General features: G+C 46.1%; 2 protein-coding genes across 2 annotated transcripts in view; both read right to left on the bottom strand.

Annotated features, from left to right (window-relative positions):
• Nucleotides 1-1,785, bottom strand: part of Bcl2l11 (BCL2 like 11) — a 40,877-nt gene extending 39,092 nt beyond the window's left edge. Inside the window, exon 1 of the mRNA XM_075962108.1 lies at nucleotides 1,414-1,785. The gene's annotated coding sequence lies outside the window, so the exon portion shown is untranslated. The remainder of the gene's footprint in view (nucleotides 1-1,413) is intronic.
• A 177-nt stretch (nucleotides 1,786-1,962) lies between these two features.
• The window catches only part of Acoxl (acyl-CoA oxidase like), a 283,810-nt gene continuing 268,780 nt past the window's right edge, over nucleotides 1,963-16,992 (bottom strand). Inside the window, exon 19 of the mRNA XM_075962688.1 lies at nucleotides 1,963-2,216. Coding sequence (XP_075818803.1) covers nucleotides 2,028-2,216 — 189 coding nt within the window. The 3' untranslated portion in view covers nucleotides 1,963-2,027. The remainder of the gene's footprint in view (nucleotides 2,217-16,992) is intronic.

Below are 16,992 nucleotides of genomic sequence, written 5' to 3'. Positions count from 1 at the left end.
AAGCTGGCGACTGCGGACGGATCAGCAGATTTCGGGTTGTGCTGGCAAAGCCATATGGGAGTCGAAAAATCCCCTGATCCTCCTGAGGCCTTCGTGTACCCAGTCGAAGTCTTGAAGTCAATGGTGCCACACACCCCACCCCCAACCCCTTTCACTCTCTCACCGCGGAGACCGGGAGAAGTTGTTCTGGAAATGGAACATCCGGCATCCTAAGTGTGAAGATTAAAGAAACTCGATTTAAGGACTACCCAGCCTGCATCCAGGCTGGCAGAGAGAAGGAAGTGACCTTTTCATGAACAAGTGACGCGATCTATCGTCCCAACTTCGAACCATCTTGGTCATTTCTGTGTTTATAGGCGGTTCTAACGTCAGCGTGACACAGCACAGCCCTGGGTTAAAGTCTTGGTTCTCAGGTAAATCCTGAGAGAGATCAAAGAAGCCACTGGTTCCCAGGGGAGCTGAGGGACTCACGGCAAAGCCATGTCCCTTCTGTGGGTGAGGGGTGTTCGCTACAAGAACGCACAGGGCATTGGCGTGGATGCAGCCAAGCAGCGGCAGATCCAGGTCTATCCTAACCAAGGCTGCGAGTTAGCGCTGTGCGTTGTCCACTCCGCATCCCACCCATGCAACCTGGTCTGCTACTGCTCCTAGAGTCCTCAGCCAATAACAAGTCTGCCTGCCCCGCGCTCTTGGCCGGGAGCCGTGCACCTCCAAATCGGGTTAGAAAAGAACCACACAAGAAAAAAGAAAGTCTTTATCGCCCCTTCTCTTTGTAGGAGCAGGCTACCCAGGAGTCTTCCGATTTTGCAACTCTGGGCACGCTAAAAGAAACTATACAGGCACTGGGGAAAGCAACAGACTGGGCTGTGTGCTCTTATTTAGGACTTAATCAGGGAGACGGTCTGGAAGTGGAGGCTCTTTGGATCACCGGAGAATACGGCAGTTTAGCGAGCTTCCACCAAATGCCTCACGACAGGTGGCTGCGAGCCCTTGGGCCCTTGTACTCCCCCCCCCCCCCCCGCAGTGTCAGAAGAACTCCTGGGATCAATTTGCTGGCAGAGAAGAGCAACGTGGGAAGGGCTAGTGGGTCACCCGTGCCTTCCCGAGGCTGGCAACGCGATATGGAGAGAAGGAAGAGAGACGATAGCTAGAGTTAAGAGTGAAACTGGGCAACGCCAAAGTCAGGACATAAATGAGAAATTCATTTCCGCCTGTGTAATCTCTCCAAATTCCAAAACCAGTTTATTGCAGCGATTCCCCAGGCCCGCGTCCCCTACCCATCCAAGCTGCGGGAGCATTTTTCTATCGCTTAATTTATTAAACCTTGCGTCTACGCTTTTCTAAAGGGCAGATTATAGTGTAGCGCTATGAAACGTTTGTCGCGCGTCGTCCAGCGGTCCGGAGATCGCCTACCTGGTGGGACCAGCTCGACTCCAGGATCACGCTCCCCTCTCTGTCGCCAGCCCGTTTTCTAGCAGAGCTTGAAGCAAGTCTGATTCACTAAGCACCCCTTGTTGAACTTTTGCCCGCACTTGGGAGTGGGTGGAGCTTTCCTCCGCCTCTTTTGCCCGAGGGTGTTTGATTTTTATGTTTTGATTTTTTTTCCCCCAGCACCAGAGTTTTTCGAAGTCATTTGGAATCTGAGTCACTGATGACAGCAAAGGTCTTTGGTGGCATCAGGCTCTGGGCAAGACCACCGGATCGTCTGAGGATCCAGCGCAGCGGCTGGGAGAGGTCAAGGCAAGGGCCAGGAGAGGTTAACAGACCACGATAAATCACTGTACTCCCCGGGTTTCCATCTAGTCTCCTTCTCCCGCCCCTCCCCCCTCCTCCTCCCCATAACCTGTCCTGAGCCTTGTTAAGCTTAGCCAGATCTCCTCCTCTGCGTGACCCAAAACTCCCGAGTATGGTGGTCGTGCACCTGTCACTTTGGCCCCTGCTCCTACTCTGGGAGTATTTGAAGGGAACTCCATGGCAAGCTGCGGACGGGCCACTACATTTCTTGCCCTGCTGGTTAATAGTCTGGCTCACAGCTTGGACAGCTGGGAGCGCGCCCCTTCCCGCACCAGCGTTGGCGTAGGCGCGGGGTAGAAGGCCCAGGCAGCCCGGGGGTTGGGAATTCCTGCGATTGGTGCATGGAGGTTGGTGTGTGGAATGTTAAAGGCAGAGATCACCTTCAGGGCGTCATCCTTCACGGACTCGCACAAATCCAGCAACTGCAAAACACAACACAAAGGGACAGGTCGGATGTGGGCGCGCTCACGGAGGACTTTCCATCCGCCCCCAATCACTCACAAGGGCTGAAATTCTCCACAACACAGGAAGTTATTGTTTCAAATAAACCTGTATCATCTTTAAAATTTCTAAGTCTCTGACCCCCAGGTCCTGCCGAAATCTAGGTTTTTCTGCTAAGGGTTTATGGGTTGGAGCTCTTTCCCAAGATTATCTTGGTAACTAAGAGACCAAAGTCTGAGAATTAACACTGCCTCCTCTTAGCTCCCTTTTCTTCTTCCCGCCCTTCTTCTCCACCTCTGGAGTGCCACCCTCTGGCGCGCAGAGGCAATTGACAAGAAGAGTCTGAAAAGATGGAGCGGCAGAAGGTGCCAACAGAGCCTGAAAGGCAGGGAGAGAGGGTCCCCAAGACTGGATGGACCACCAAGCAAGCCAAGGCTAAGCGCCGCCCATCACTTCCCGTGCTCTCCAACAGTGGTAAACGGACTAGCGGTAGCTGCACTCTGCTAGCCACGGTAGGTACATCCCGATAGACTTCCCAGAAGGGAGGGGATGTGGCAGGCTAGAGCTTTGGAGAAGTTGCACTGGCTGGCTGTTTCTATTTCATTTTCTGTGATTTGAATGCCAACACACACCACATCCAAGGCAGAGAAAATAAAGGATTATTTTTCTAGATCTGAACAAGGGCAGAGGCCTGTTTTTCTTTCCCCAAAGTAGCTACATACTACAACTCTGACATTTTTTTCAAGTCTTCATAAAGCTAGCTATACATTTCTTTGACTAAATCACAACAACCTCCAGGCTTCATAGTTTATTTCCATGGTTTTAAAAACCACTTTTATGGGCCCCACCCTTGTCCTTGTGTGCTGCCCATATTTTAGTACTGATTTTTTTCTGCAACACCCCTCCAAAACCATCTCAGGCGTTCAGAAACTATAGTGACTCCCAAATGAAAGGGGGAGAGGGGAAAGAAGTGTGGCGGGGAGGGCACATTCAGGCCCTCTTCTTTAAAAATGTGCCCTATTGTACCTGTGATTTCTAATGAAAAGCTTTGTTCTTCACGCACTGTGGTTAGGCACCATGAAATAAGGACTGAAAAGACTTTGATCACATTTCAAGATGCAACAAGACAGACTGCAACTGACTAGATTTCCAAGTCTGTAATTAATACTCTTGACAAATCCCCAACTAGTCTGTCAACTCTAGATGTCTTTAACCACACATTTCAAAACCATGAGATGCTATACAGTCCCCGAACTCGCCACATGCCGTCATGTAATTAGTCAAGATAATGTTCCCTTTGGGGTCCATTAAGGCTGCCAGGCCAACTCTTGTCAGGTAGTTAGTTGCCAATGGGGGAAACTGGCTGCGAAAGAGGGCTTGTGAGAGAACACTATGGGTTTGGTTTGTCTAGTGCTAACTGTAGACTTAACGGTCAGAGGCAGAAATTACATGATTTCTATTTGCTGGGAGAAGGAGGAGGAGGAGGAAGAAGAAGAAACACCAAATGGCTGGTGAGGAAGATTATTTCTTTACTCATAATCCTCCAGAAATGAGCGCACCACAGACACTGGAAAAGAACACCGACCGCCTAAGAACACCAAACATTTCCTGGTGAGAAACTCTCTAAATCTCAAGCTATTGCTCCCATAGTCTAAAACACCTGTCCTTCCGGTTTTCTTCATGTTCACTGCAGTAGAGCCCTGAGTGTGTAGATGGGATGGGGCTCCTGTGGTACACCCTGCTTCCATCCAGCTCTGCCTATTAATAAGTTCATAATCATCCCCTCCTTTCATTTCCAATATTTAAACTGTAGTCCTGCCCTGTGTTGGGTGCCATGATGGACTTGAAAAGCTTACCGACACGCGGCACACTGGAGATAGTCATAACCTCTTACAATCAGGAAGCTACTGCAAAATTTCAGAGGCTTTAAAAAAAATGAAACCTGAGTAGGGCCTGGCGATATGGCTCAGTGGTTAAGCATACTTGCTGCTCTTGCAGAAGACCTAGGATCAGTTACCAGTACCCACATATTGGCAGACAGATCTCTATAACTCCAGTTCCAGAGGATCCAGTGCTCTCTTTTGGCCTCCCTGGGCACCAGGGACACACATGGTATATATATGTACATGTAAACAAACACTCATACACATAAAATAAAAATAAATCTTAAAATAAAATAAAAACTCAATCCCTTAATTAAAAAAAAGTGCTTGAATAGGGCCTGCAGAGATGACTCAGGTGTTACAAGCCCTTGCTGCTCTTTCAGAGGACTGTAGTCAGACTTTCTTTGGATCACCAGCTCCCAAATAATGACATGGAGACTTCTTAATAATTATAAAAGCTTGGCTTTAGCTTAGGCTTGTTCCCAACTAGGTCTTATAATTTACACTAACCCATTTATATTGATCTATGCTCTACCACACAGTTCATTACCTCTCCTCATACTGGACATTCAACTTCCCCATGTCCGTTGGCAAATTCTCCATGCCTCAGATCCCTTCCAGAGTTTCTCTCTCCAGAAGTTTTTCCTACCCTCTCCTGCCAAGCTATTGGCCATTCAGATCTCTATTAAAACAATCAGAAGGTGTCTTTCACACAGTGCCATCAAATATCCCGCAACAGAGGACTCAGGTTTGGCTCCCAGCACCCAGGTTAAATGGTTCACATCTGCCTATAACACCAGTTCCAAAGGATCTGATACCCTTTTCTGGCCTCTGCAGGTACTTGCATGTATGTATGACATATAAGATAATAAATAGCAAATAAGGAAGCAAGCAGAAGCATTAGGATCAAGATTGTGGATATATTCCTATGTAACCTGAAAGAAAGGATTTCTGTCCTGTTTGGCTGCCTATCCCCACCTTCTCACACTAGTGTCTTCTCTTCTGATTGACTCTGCCAGCACTGCCAAAGCCAATTAGGATGAGATAGCCTTGTGCCAGCAATCTCTAAGCTTCCCACCCTCTAAGCTCTCTTATTTTCACTCAGCAAGGCCCTGACAATACAGGAGTTTTCAGAGTGTGCTACCACACCACTGTTTGATCTCTGTGTGTAAGCCTTTTCTGCTTTTGTGTGTCTTGCCCCTTTTTCCAGCTCCAGATGTTTTTGGGGAAACCCAAGTTGAAAGGCATGGAGAAATGAATAGCTAATCAGATGAGCCTGTTTCCTGCTCGAACACTGTGCTAGAGTCTTTATATCTATCCCATGAGTTCTAGAGGACATATGGTTCGTTCAGCCAGTAGAATGTCGAGAAACTGAATCCTACAGCTGAGGCCTTAAAAGAGGCTTCGCAGTTCCCATTCATGCTTTCCTGGGACCCTGATACCAATTTCTGTCCTGTATCACTTGTTGGAGGATGGAAACCTGATGAAGAAGGACCAAGGAACCTTGACTCACAGGCAGCACCCACTGCTGATGCTGTCAAAGGGCTACCTTGTCCCTCCCAGCACTTTGTGCCCTCTTGACTACAACTCCAGCAATGATCACACTGAAGACTGCCCAAAGAACTGCCAAGGTTGCAAGCCTCACAGAACTAGAATTAAACATGACTGATGGTTAATATTCAGAAATGCAAAGCAAATAAACTTGCTACATCAATTATATGCCCTTTTCAAAAGGAATCAGTTGGAGTTAACTTCCATCGTGGACTGTTTGATATTGAGTAATTTCTTGTCCATTATTTTCAGCCAACTTGATTTTTGATGAACCTGGATATTGGGAGAGAAACCAAAAAAGAAGAGGAATTGGGGCTGAGGATGGCTCAGCAGTGAAGAGTGCTTGCTGCTCTTGCAGAGGACCTGAGTGTTGTTCCCATCATCTACATACGGTTATAAGTACTTGTGCTTATATCAAACTTCATGGGATCCATGTGTGTGTATACACACTGACACAGAGACATACATACACCCACATAAAAACTAAAATGAACCTTTTTTTAAAAAGCAAGAGTGAGTATCTTCAGGGCTGGAGAGATGGCTCAGGGTTACAGTGCTTGCCACACACACACACACACACAAACACACACACGTGAGGACCCACACCTGAGCTATTCAACGAGAGACATCACATGAACTGGCACAACATACATCTTCCATTCCAGCACTGCTGGTGGAGGTGGGGATTCCTGGGGATTGCTGACTAGACAGTCTGGCCCACTCAGTGAGCTCCAAGCTTGGTGAGAAACCCTGTCTCAGAAAAAGAAAAAGAGGAAGAGAGCTACCGAGGAAGACACTCGATGTGGACTTTGGCTACCACACGCACATGCACACACACATGTACACCCATGCAAACACACAAGCATCCACACACAAAGGGGTGGGAATCTTGGTCCAAAGATGTGATGGGGATAAAATTTAAGCTACTGGTAAAATGAGGTTTCTGTATTGCTTTTGTTTTGTTTTTGAGGCCGAGTCTTAACTGTACAGCTCTGGCTGGCCTGAAACTCGCTATGTAGACCAGTCTGTTCTCAAACTCACAGCTATCTACCTGCCTCTGCCTCTTGAGTGCTGGGATTAAAGGTGCGCATTACCTAGCCTGATATTCTGTATTATATGTGGTTATCACTCAATATCTTTCTCCTGTTGTGACGCATAACTGGCATTTTTCACTGAACACCCAGAGGCCTTGCTCTGGCTCCTTCCCTACCCATTTACACTCCTCTAAGACTTTTACCTTGGGTAATTTTGATTATCAACTTGATTGGATTGGTAAACATATAGAACATACATGAGACAACACACCTTTGTGCATGTGTGTGGAGGGACGGGGGAGGGCGGGGGAGTTCTGATGGCTTTTAAGGAGAGGACTGCTCTGAGCCAGGAGAACCAATTTGAACGCAGGCTGAACCACCCCATCGGCTGGGGGACCTGGCCTGGATAAAAATGGGTGAAAGCCAGCTGAGCGCCTGTCCCCCATCCACAAGATGTGAGGAAGCTCCTGCTGCCATGCCTTCTACAATGGTAGACTGGACCCTTGAGCTGCGAGCCTACATAAATCCTTCCTCCTTTGAATTGCCTCCTGCCGGGGATCAGTCACAGATATGAGAAAAGTAAGACAAATTGCTTAGTCTTTATAAAGGCTAACACTGTCTCGTGGAGTAGCCAGAGATTAAGTTCTCCACAGGTAACATGCCACCTTAGCACCGACTCACAGCACAGAGGTTCACATGTCCCACAGGCTTACAAAGCATCACCTCTCACCTGACTTTGAGATTCTCTCTTCCATCCCTCCCCCCATGTGGAGATAGGGCTCTTCCGTCTTTACTGGCTATATAGGTCCATTGCTCATGGCAGGATCACTCTTTATCTTGCTTGAACCCCCAGTTTCAAGAACACATGCTCCCCCATGGCGTCTTCTGTGGTCAAGATTCAGTAGGCACAAAACAGAATTCTGTGGGTCGAATCAGTCAGGACTCCAGTGGAACACTCTGCATCCATTCAGATCCTAGCTGACAGTGTTGGCAGAAGTGGAAAAGTTACATTTGAAGATGCTGCCCTCCTAAGCCAACGGTGGTGGCGGCGGCGGCAGCAGCAGCAGCAGCAGCAGCAGCAGCAGCAGCAGCATGTCATTCAAGCTAAGTGGAGATTGGGACAGACAGACAGACCGTCGAAATGTCCTTCCTGTCACAATGTTTCCAACTGAGTAACACAGCATTCAACTATTTGCTAAGAATTCCTAGAAATGCCCGTTTCAGTGAAAGAGCGGGGCTTTGACCCTCAACACTGCCGTTCTAAACAAGGTACGTTTCTTATTGTTACATGACTCTTGCACGGACTGAGCATATAAAATATCATTATTTCTGGCTGAGGAGATGGCTCATTGGTTAAAGTGCTTACTGACCAAGTTTGAGGACTGCGGTTCAGGTTCTCAAAGCCCATATAAATGACTATTGGTTATGGAGGTCCATCTGTAATTTCAGTCTCAGAAGGCAGAAACAGGATCTTCAGAGTAAGCTAGCTAGAATACAAGTGATATCAAAGAACTCTGGGTTTTATTGAGAGACCTTACCTCAATGAATAAGGTGGAAAAGGATCAATTAAGGATGACTCTTGATATCAATCTCGGGCCTCTGCATGCATGCACATATACATGCATGAGCATACATGTATGTCCATATACATGTAAAACATGCAAACACACACATATGCCACACACACAAAGACCACGGGCTTGAATCCAGGACCTCATACATGTCATGTAAGCATCCCACCCCTGAACTACATCCCTAGCCCTCCCACAAGGATTATCACAGATTCTCTAGTTAGCACTAAATGTGATTTCCTTATTATCTGTCATTTCTTTTACTGAGAATGCTTAATCACCATTACCTAATACAAAAGCGCTGACACAGAGGCACCAACTTTAACCACTTAATAAAGCGTCTGACATTGATTCAAGCTGCTGCTGATTCATAAGAGGACAAGTTTCTAAAGAAGTGCGCATCGCTTTCTCTTCAGAATACAGGAAACCATATGAAAGTATTGGCAATGGAATTAAAGTAACCACAGGGCTGTGCTTGGTAGCATTTTTAACAGACAAAGGCATTTACACAAAACGAGAAAGAATATTCAATTAGGTGGTTATCATAGAGCTGCAGCATTAGTTTCACACCTTTTAATACCAAAGAATATGGTATTTTAATCAACTGATGGTTTAGCCTGATAAGGTACATACCCAAGAGGGAGTGATTTTTCAGTCGCAAACATTTCTTCAAGGGCAGAAGCCTCACAAGCCGCCAGAACTAAATACTTCCCTTTGGCAGCTTCAGGGAGTGTTTCTGAGACTGGGATACATTCTTGCAGATACCACAACCTATGGGTTCTTAAGTCTCCTGACTAGAATGTGGTAGTATCTGCAACCTCTGCAGACCTTTCTGTGCCTTACACCCTCGCCAGTCTGATATTCCGCAGTGTCTGCTACTATGTTTCAGGTTTCCCAATTCTAGCCATGTTAGCTCAGCCTTTAGCGCCTCCCCCACCAGATAAGCCCACACTGCTATCTGTGTACGTTCTAGACAACCTCTCACCTCATGTTTGAAGCGTCCAGGGCTTCTGGTTTGTCCCCAAAGACCTCATTTTTCTAGGAAGTTGTTTCATCATTCTTCCTGATCTCATTACAGGTGGTTGTGAGCCACTATGTAGTTGCTGGGAATTGAACTCGGGACCTCTGGAAGAACAGCCAGTGAGCTTAACCTCTGAGCCACCTCTCCAGCCCCTCATCATTCTTCCTTAATCGCAGTGCCAACCCACAGAATGGCTATGCTTTGTCCCGATTCTGTATCTTCTTCACATGGGAACAAAGTTCTCTCAATGTTTTTCACACCCTAACTAGAATCAGTTAACCCTTGCAAGTTGCTATCAAAATCGTTTGTGTCCATGAAGATAAAACTTTCAGGATGCAAACCTTCTTGATAATAATGACAGATGCACACTCCAAAGTTGAATACTTAGAGGGGCTGTAAGTAGGATATGGACTTAGGAGACTTAGGTGTGCATGCAAACACAAAAGAATAGTTGTGTATTACTACACCTAGAGCATGTAATTGGAATATGTACAATTAAACATACCATTTAATAACTTTAAGAACATACAGATTAAGGCTAAATGTAATGAAGTATGGCCAAGACTTCTATCACTGATTTAAAAAGGTCTCCTGGTGACAATGACGGAATAGAGTGGCACACCGTGTTCACAGACTGTTGGAGTATCAGCTCTTTCCAGACGGACATTAGAGTCAATGCAAACATAAGCAGGAAATGTTCAGGCAACTCTAAACTGTACAGAAAAATTAAAAAAGAATCCATAGGATAACCAAAACAATTTTGAAAAGGAATACAATATATAGGAGGTCTGTATTATTCAACCAATATAAGATTTATTATAACCACCAAGACAAAATTAGTGAAAATAGAAAAATCAACGAATGGAATATGAAGCCCCACCCCCAGCAACCTCATAAGTGTATGTTCAATTGATTCTCCCAGTAGAAGACAAAGCACTTCACTGGACAGAGAGAGGTTTATTTACAAGTAGGGATTAGACACTTGGATAACCTTCTGAAAATCAATCCACCTCTACATCATCCTATACCCAGAAATTAATTTGAGATAGGAAGTAGACATCATTGTAAAAGCAAACACCATTTAGTTTCTAGGAAAGCATGGGTGTGCCTCCTTACAGCCTTCAGTTAGCAAAAGTTTCCAGAAAAGACACAAGGGCGCTCGTAAGAAAATTAAAAACCGACAACTTAGATTTTGCCAAATCTAAAGCCTGATGCTTATCAAAAGATACAATCGAGAAAGTGAGCAGGCCACGGGATGGGAAAATTAAAAGTTTTTGTGTTTACAGTGTCTAGCAAATTCCTACTACATAATATTATATAGTTTTTAAGAGGGCGGAGGATAAAATTAGATATTTCCACACAAATATTGACATAAAGGACCAAAAAGCACTTGAAAGGATGCTCAACATCATCAGAGGTCTGGAAAATGAGTATTAACACAGAGAGGGAGTATATCCACGAGTGAGCTCAACTGGCACAGGCTGTGACCTTGAGACTTGTCTGGTATAGGTTGTGACCTTGAGACTTGCATTCTCTGTGAATATTCAAGCCTGAGGTCAGCTGGAGGTGAAGGCCAATTGCCAGAGGCCACAACACAGCTTAGTTCTAAGAGCTAAGAGACTTGGGGGAGGGAGAAGAGGAGGGAGAGGCCAGAGAAGTCTCCATAAAGAAACACTACCCAGAATAAAAAAAGAATGAACTAGGGAACCTCAGACACATGCTGGGCAGGGGTCAGTCTGAGGGCCTCCATTCTTAGGAAACTCTGTCCTGAGTTATAGACACTTAGTGGGAGCTGCAGGGGACACGGGCAGGCAGGGATGGGAAGGTGACTCCCACTTCTCAGGCAATGGGCACTTTCTGCAATAAACATTTGTGTTATACGATCTGCCTTCTGCTAAAACTCACCAAAGTGTACCAAAATTCACACATCTAGGTGTAAGCAAAATTTGCCCCATTTTTTTTATCTTAATTTTGCTGGTGTTGTTTGGTTTCTTGAAATAGTGTTTTTCTGTGTAACTTTGGAGTCTGTCCTAGAACTCGCTCTGTAGACCAGGCTGGCCTCGAACTCACAGAGGTCTGCTTGACTCTACCTCTTGAGTGCTGGGATTAAAGGCATGTGCCGCTGCTGCCTGGCTTATTTTAATTTTTAATTTAAAAATTTAAGTAAAAATAAAGAAAGATTAAAACAATTTTAGGGGAAGCAAACTTTGGTTTTTGTAAAACATAAAAAGTAGCATCTACTATCTCTATCACTATATATAAAGGGTGCCTTTTGGTACCTAGAGAGTACGAAGACCTAATAATAATTTTTACATTTATGTAGTTGTGTGTGTTGTAACATGCCATATCATCCATGTGGGTCAGAGAATAACTTTTGGTAGTTTGGTAGTGTATTTTCTCCTTCCATCAAGTGGGCCCCAAGGGACTGAACTCAGGTCATCAGGCTTGGTGGCAAGTGCCTTCACCCACTGACTCTAATTGCTGCCCCATGGCATAATTTTTAAATGTAAAATGCAATGTCTTTTCTTTTCTTTCATTTTGCCATAGCAGGACAGCTCTTTCCAGAGGAATCTCCCTCACTTGGAAGTTGGCCTGTGCGGTTCTCAGGCCAGCTACGACTGGATGGGATCCTGTAGATTAGATGAAGGGTGATGAGGTCAGGGGTGAAAGAGCGTAGGAAGACTCTTCAGCAGGAGGCCGAGGGGCTCCCGGAGTCCTGACCTAGGGCCTGCGGACTCAGCGAGTCCTCCGAAAGCACTGACTGGACTCCGCTGCAGCTCCGTGGTGTGGCTCCTCTAGCACACCTGAGGCTCAGCCCCAGCGCACAGGCACAAAACCCATCCCACCTGACCCTACTTTCCTCTTGCCCAAAAATCGTCGTCAGTGCTCATTCTGAGACGACAGATTCCCTATTCCACCCTTCAGCACAGTAGACACTCTAGATATTGTAGTAAAACCAACCGGAGAGAAGAATGAGACAGACCATCTAGGGACTGTGGGCTCTTGGGTGACCTTGGTAATCTCCTCACTTTTCTTTCTGACTCACACATCCACATTGTAGCTGAAGAAGCTAGAGATACCAGCAGAGGTTGACAAATAGCCCAACAAAAGCCTGCTGTCTCTAGCCAAAGGACCAAGAAAGGGCAGTCACACTACACAGTTTTACATTGGTTGTCCTAGCTCATCTAAACAACACAGGAAAGGCTGTGTCCACACTCCCAAGGGCTCAGAGGGCCACAGGGATAGTTTTCTATCCCAATAGGTTGTAGTGAGTTCCTCACAGGGAGCCAGGCCTTCTACCTCCTGGCAGAGGAGTGGCCCTTTTGTCTCCCACATAGGGTGCTGTCAGAGAAGGCCTGGTTAGATTCAGAACTTAGCGTTAACATGAAAGTGACAAGGCTACGTGGACCACGTGACCTGGCATTCGTGTCTCCCCCACAAGGGAGGAACCAGTGAGGCCTAGTTGAACCCCCCCCCACACCCCCTAGAAATAGTAAGAGGATAGGATAGCATGCCTGTCCTTTATGTTGTTCCAGTTCCCTTTCTGTCACTGCAAGTAAACATTCCAACGAAAGCAGCCAAGGTGAGGAAAGGGTTTATTTAGATTTCACTTCCAGGTAACCGTCCTTTATTGAGGGAAGTTAGGGCAGGGATCTGTCCAAGATGGAGCTTGAAGAAGAAGCTGGAAGAACACTGCTGGCTTGGTCGCTCACTGCTGTTCTGCTGGCTTTCCTATGCAATCCAGGGGATGATGTCACCCACAGTGGGATGGGCCCTCCTGCATTAATTAACGAGACAATTCCCCAGGCCCACCTAATCTGGAGTATCCCTTAGTTGAGACTGCCTTCTCAGGTGACTCTAAACCAGTTCTCAACATATGTGTGGCCACCCCTTTGGGGGTCAAACGAGCCTTTCTCAGGGGTCATATATCGGATATTCCACATATCAGGTATTTATATTGCGATTCATAACAGCAACGAAATTACAGTTATGAAGTAGTAACAAAAATAATTTTATAGTCAGGAGTCACCACAACATGAAGAACTGTATTAAAGGGTCATAGCCTTAGGAAGGTTGAGAACCACTGTCTTGAGTTGACAGTTAAAAGCTAACCAGAACGTCTCTGAGCAGAGACTGAGCAGACTCGGAATTTTTATCCCTACTACATGGTGATAGGTGAGACACGCCCCCTCCCCAATTCTCCACCACCATAGTGATAAAGAAACTGAAGCAGATTCAGCATCTTCTGTGACAGAAAGCCTCGAACATTCAGGTCTCAATCAGAAGTCCCTCATCGTACCCAGAACCAGGAAAATGTCAGGCTGAATGAGGATGGCAGACAACCAGGTCAACACGGAGACGACATCGAGGTGAGGATTAATGGAGATCATTAAGCAGACACATAAAAAATGCTTCACTGATTAGGTACAAGCATGCTTGGACAAGGAACAACCTCTGCGCACCTCCCAGGGCAGTGAAAACAGAAAATGGCAACACAACCAAATGCTGTGCTTAAGCAAAGAAAACCAGAGCATCTGGATCACTAACACGTGACCATGGGAACACAAACTCGTCACATCCACTATATGATCCAGCAAGAGTTCCGGGGCATTTACTCTGGAGAAATTAAAATTTATATTCACACGAAGTCCTGTACACTGCTGTTGAAAGTGGTTTTAGTGCTAACTGTTAAAAACTAAAGACAGTTCACAAATCCTTCAGTGAGTGACCGGTTATTCAAACTGACATAAAGCCACAGTAATTATAAACCAGGCTCTTGATACCCGGAGCAGCCTAGATGGATCTCCAGAAAATTATGCAGAAGGGGAAAACTGATTCTAAAGTGTGTATGTTATGCAACCCAGCACTGAAATGGTTATTATGCGAATGAAGAACAGATTGGTGCATGTGACCTGGGATAAAAGAGAGAGAAAAATGAAGAAAGTATCACCATGAAAGAGCCCCAAGAGGGATTCCTGTGGCGGCAATGGAAGCACACTGCATTCTCTCTTTGTCAAGGCAACTGCATCCAAATCCTGCATGGGATGTTCTAAAGCTTTTCAAGATTTTACCAAAAAGGGAAACTAGGTGAAAAATTGCAAAACTACTGTGTATTATTCTTAAGAGCTACACGTGAACTTGTAATTCCCCAAAAGGAAACATTTAATTAAGGAAGAAAACCAAAGAAATCACAGAATAAACATCAAGTTAGATTCTAACAAGAGAATTTTATACATGACCCAGAAGCCTCCTCCTTTGACTTCTAATGCTTTTTAGTTGGTGTAAAATGCATACAATGAGCTCTAAGCTCAGAAGCTTGTAAAATTATCCCAGAATGAGCACACTTACCTATCACACAGGTTAAGGAATAGAATATCTGCTTCCCAAAAGATTTTCCAAAAATCTCCTACGCTCACACCTGACATTTTTCTAGCATTTGCTCAGCAGCAACCCACTAGCTTAACAGAATGAGTGCCTATGGCCTTGATGTGAGCCGACGGCTGTGATCTCAGCAGCTAGCTGCCCAGGAAAGGAGAAGCAAGAGCCCTGGTTCCCCAGGGTACCAGCTCCCACAGGCCAGTCCTCTTCCTTTCTGTCACTCCTCCATGCTATACTTGCCTGGTTGCTAAGTCCCAAGAATTCTGAGTTTCCCAGGGAAGGGGAAACTCTAAACTCCACACAGCAATGCTTTTTCTCTAAGATGAAAGAGCAGGTGGGAGCAGGGGAAGGCACTGGAGAGAGGGTCCAGTGGTTAAAAGCATTTTTTTTTTCCCAGAAGATCTGGGTTTGGTTCCCAGCATTCACATCTGGAAGAGAACAACTCCAGTTCTGTAGGGTCCATCGCCCTCTACTGGCCTCATTAGGTATAGGATGAACATGGCACACATAAACCCATGCAGGCACACACACATATATGTCCATAAAAATAAATGAAGAAATCTTGAAAGTAATAATTAAAGGGAACAGGTGACTTACCTTCAGAAAATGAAAAGCAACCATAAACATATTTACTATTATAAGTGTGTTAACTTACATCGAAATTGATACACTGGGGATGATTTGCTTCTGTTGCAAGTGAAATCCATTATGGTTTACAGGAATCATAATAAAATCATTGTCCAAAGTTGTGACTGGGGTCTGGTGGGATCCATCTGGTGGGGTCTTTTTGGTATAACACAGTCACTCTTAGGTACAAATTCCAACCATCAGAAGTTTGTGAACCCTGGGTGAGGGGGTGAACCCTGATGGAGAAGAGTGCCCCAACTGCTCAGCACACTGAGGATCTCCCTGAGGCACTTAGGGTGATACCCCTGCCGGAACCCAGAGGCTGGAGACCTGTAAGACAACTTGCCTCTGCTGCAGTTACAGCCCTCTGCTCTTGAACGAAGGAAACAGAATGATCCTGGTTCGTTTCCCAGATACACAAAGCTCTACTGTGGGCACCGTGTCTGTCCAGGTGGCTGCCAGGTGAAAATCAGGGCTGGGGGCGGGGTATGACCTCGCGATCTCCTGTTACTGGTTAAACTGAAGAAACCAAACCTCATTCGTATTTTCTTAACCTCAGCTGAATGACTCCATTTATCAGGTCAAGCTTGTGTTTCATGCCACTGAGGTGCACACAGGGGTCAGGAGGGGAAGGGAGAAGGAGCGACCCCCTGACCTTAGCAATGATCTACAGCACTAATAGTCTTCACATATCTCTGTTTTAAGGTCTTTGGTCCTAGGGCAGACGCTCTAGTTGTTCCCTGATGTCCCCTGGAGGGGCACCAGGGGTCCTACTGAAGCGACTGTGAGTTCAGCCCCATTCTAGCTAGCCTTTCAACTCCAACTGGATTCTCAGCCTTTCTAGTTACGTGTCCAGTGTGACCATTCTAGAGCGATGCCAACCCAGCACCACAACCTACTCCTTGACCTTGGCGCTAGGTGGGGCCTGTGTCTCCTTTCCCGAGCAGGCGAGGTCTCGGTACCTTTCCCCTTTGATGGGGAGATCCCAGCAGCATTTCTCTATCTCGGCCCCTGCCAGAAGCACATCAGATGAGCTTAAACTGGCGGAGAGCAGGGAACTTTTCTCATATTTTTTATAAAGAAAATGAAAGCTGTGGGCCAAGGAGCCCTGCCTCAGTTTCCAACTCCTGTGGATATTTTCAATATCCACTGCCGGAAACCTCAGCTCACACGGCATTGGATCTGCCCATCTGAACATCTGCTGAGCGGCCTCCATCCAGGTGGCTTGGGCCAAAGGAAACAGGGATGGGAATCTAAGTGCTCTTCAAAAAAAACACCCCATGGAGCATGGGACAGGGCCAAGGAGGCATCTGTAACAAGTGAAGGATCCACAAGCCCTTCCTGAGCCTTGTGACTGCCCAAGCATGGGGCATGCATTCTCCTGGAATCTAAGATTGAGAAGAGCTGGTATCACAAATAGTAGCCCAGGGATCTTTGCTTTCGGGACGTGGGGTCGGCCACACTTTGGCACATTCTCACTCCGAGCTATATCTAAGAATAAATCCCTGGGTCAGCGGCACTGGGAACTGATGGGAGGCCCTCCATCACCAGCCTTGAATGCTTCTCCTCCTCAGCAATTCAACTCTTTGATTGACTGAACTAAAACTGAAACTCTAGCCCTAGGGGTCACCCTAGTAGGAGTAGACACAGCCAAGAGCCCAGATCACACACCATCAGCAAACTTCTGGCAG

This window comes from Microtus pennsylvanicus, chromosome 2 (assembly GCF_037038515.1).
Source record: "Microtus pennsylvanicus isolate mMicPen1 chromosome 2, mMicPen1.hap1, whole genome shotgun sequence".
Taxonomy (NCBI): Eukaryota; Metazoa; Chordata; class Mammalia; order Rodentia; family Cricetidae; genus Microtus; species Microtus pennsylvanicus.
Note: the sequence above shows the minus strand (reverse complement) of the source record. Positions and strands in the feature narration are given on the sequence as shown.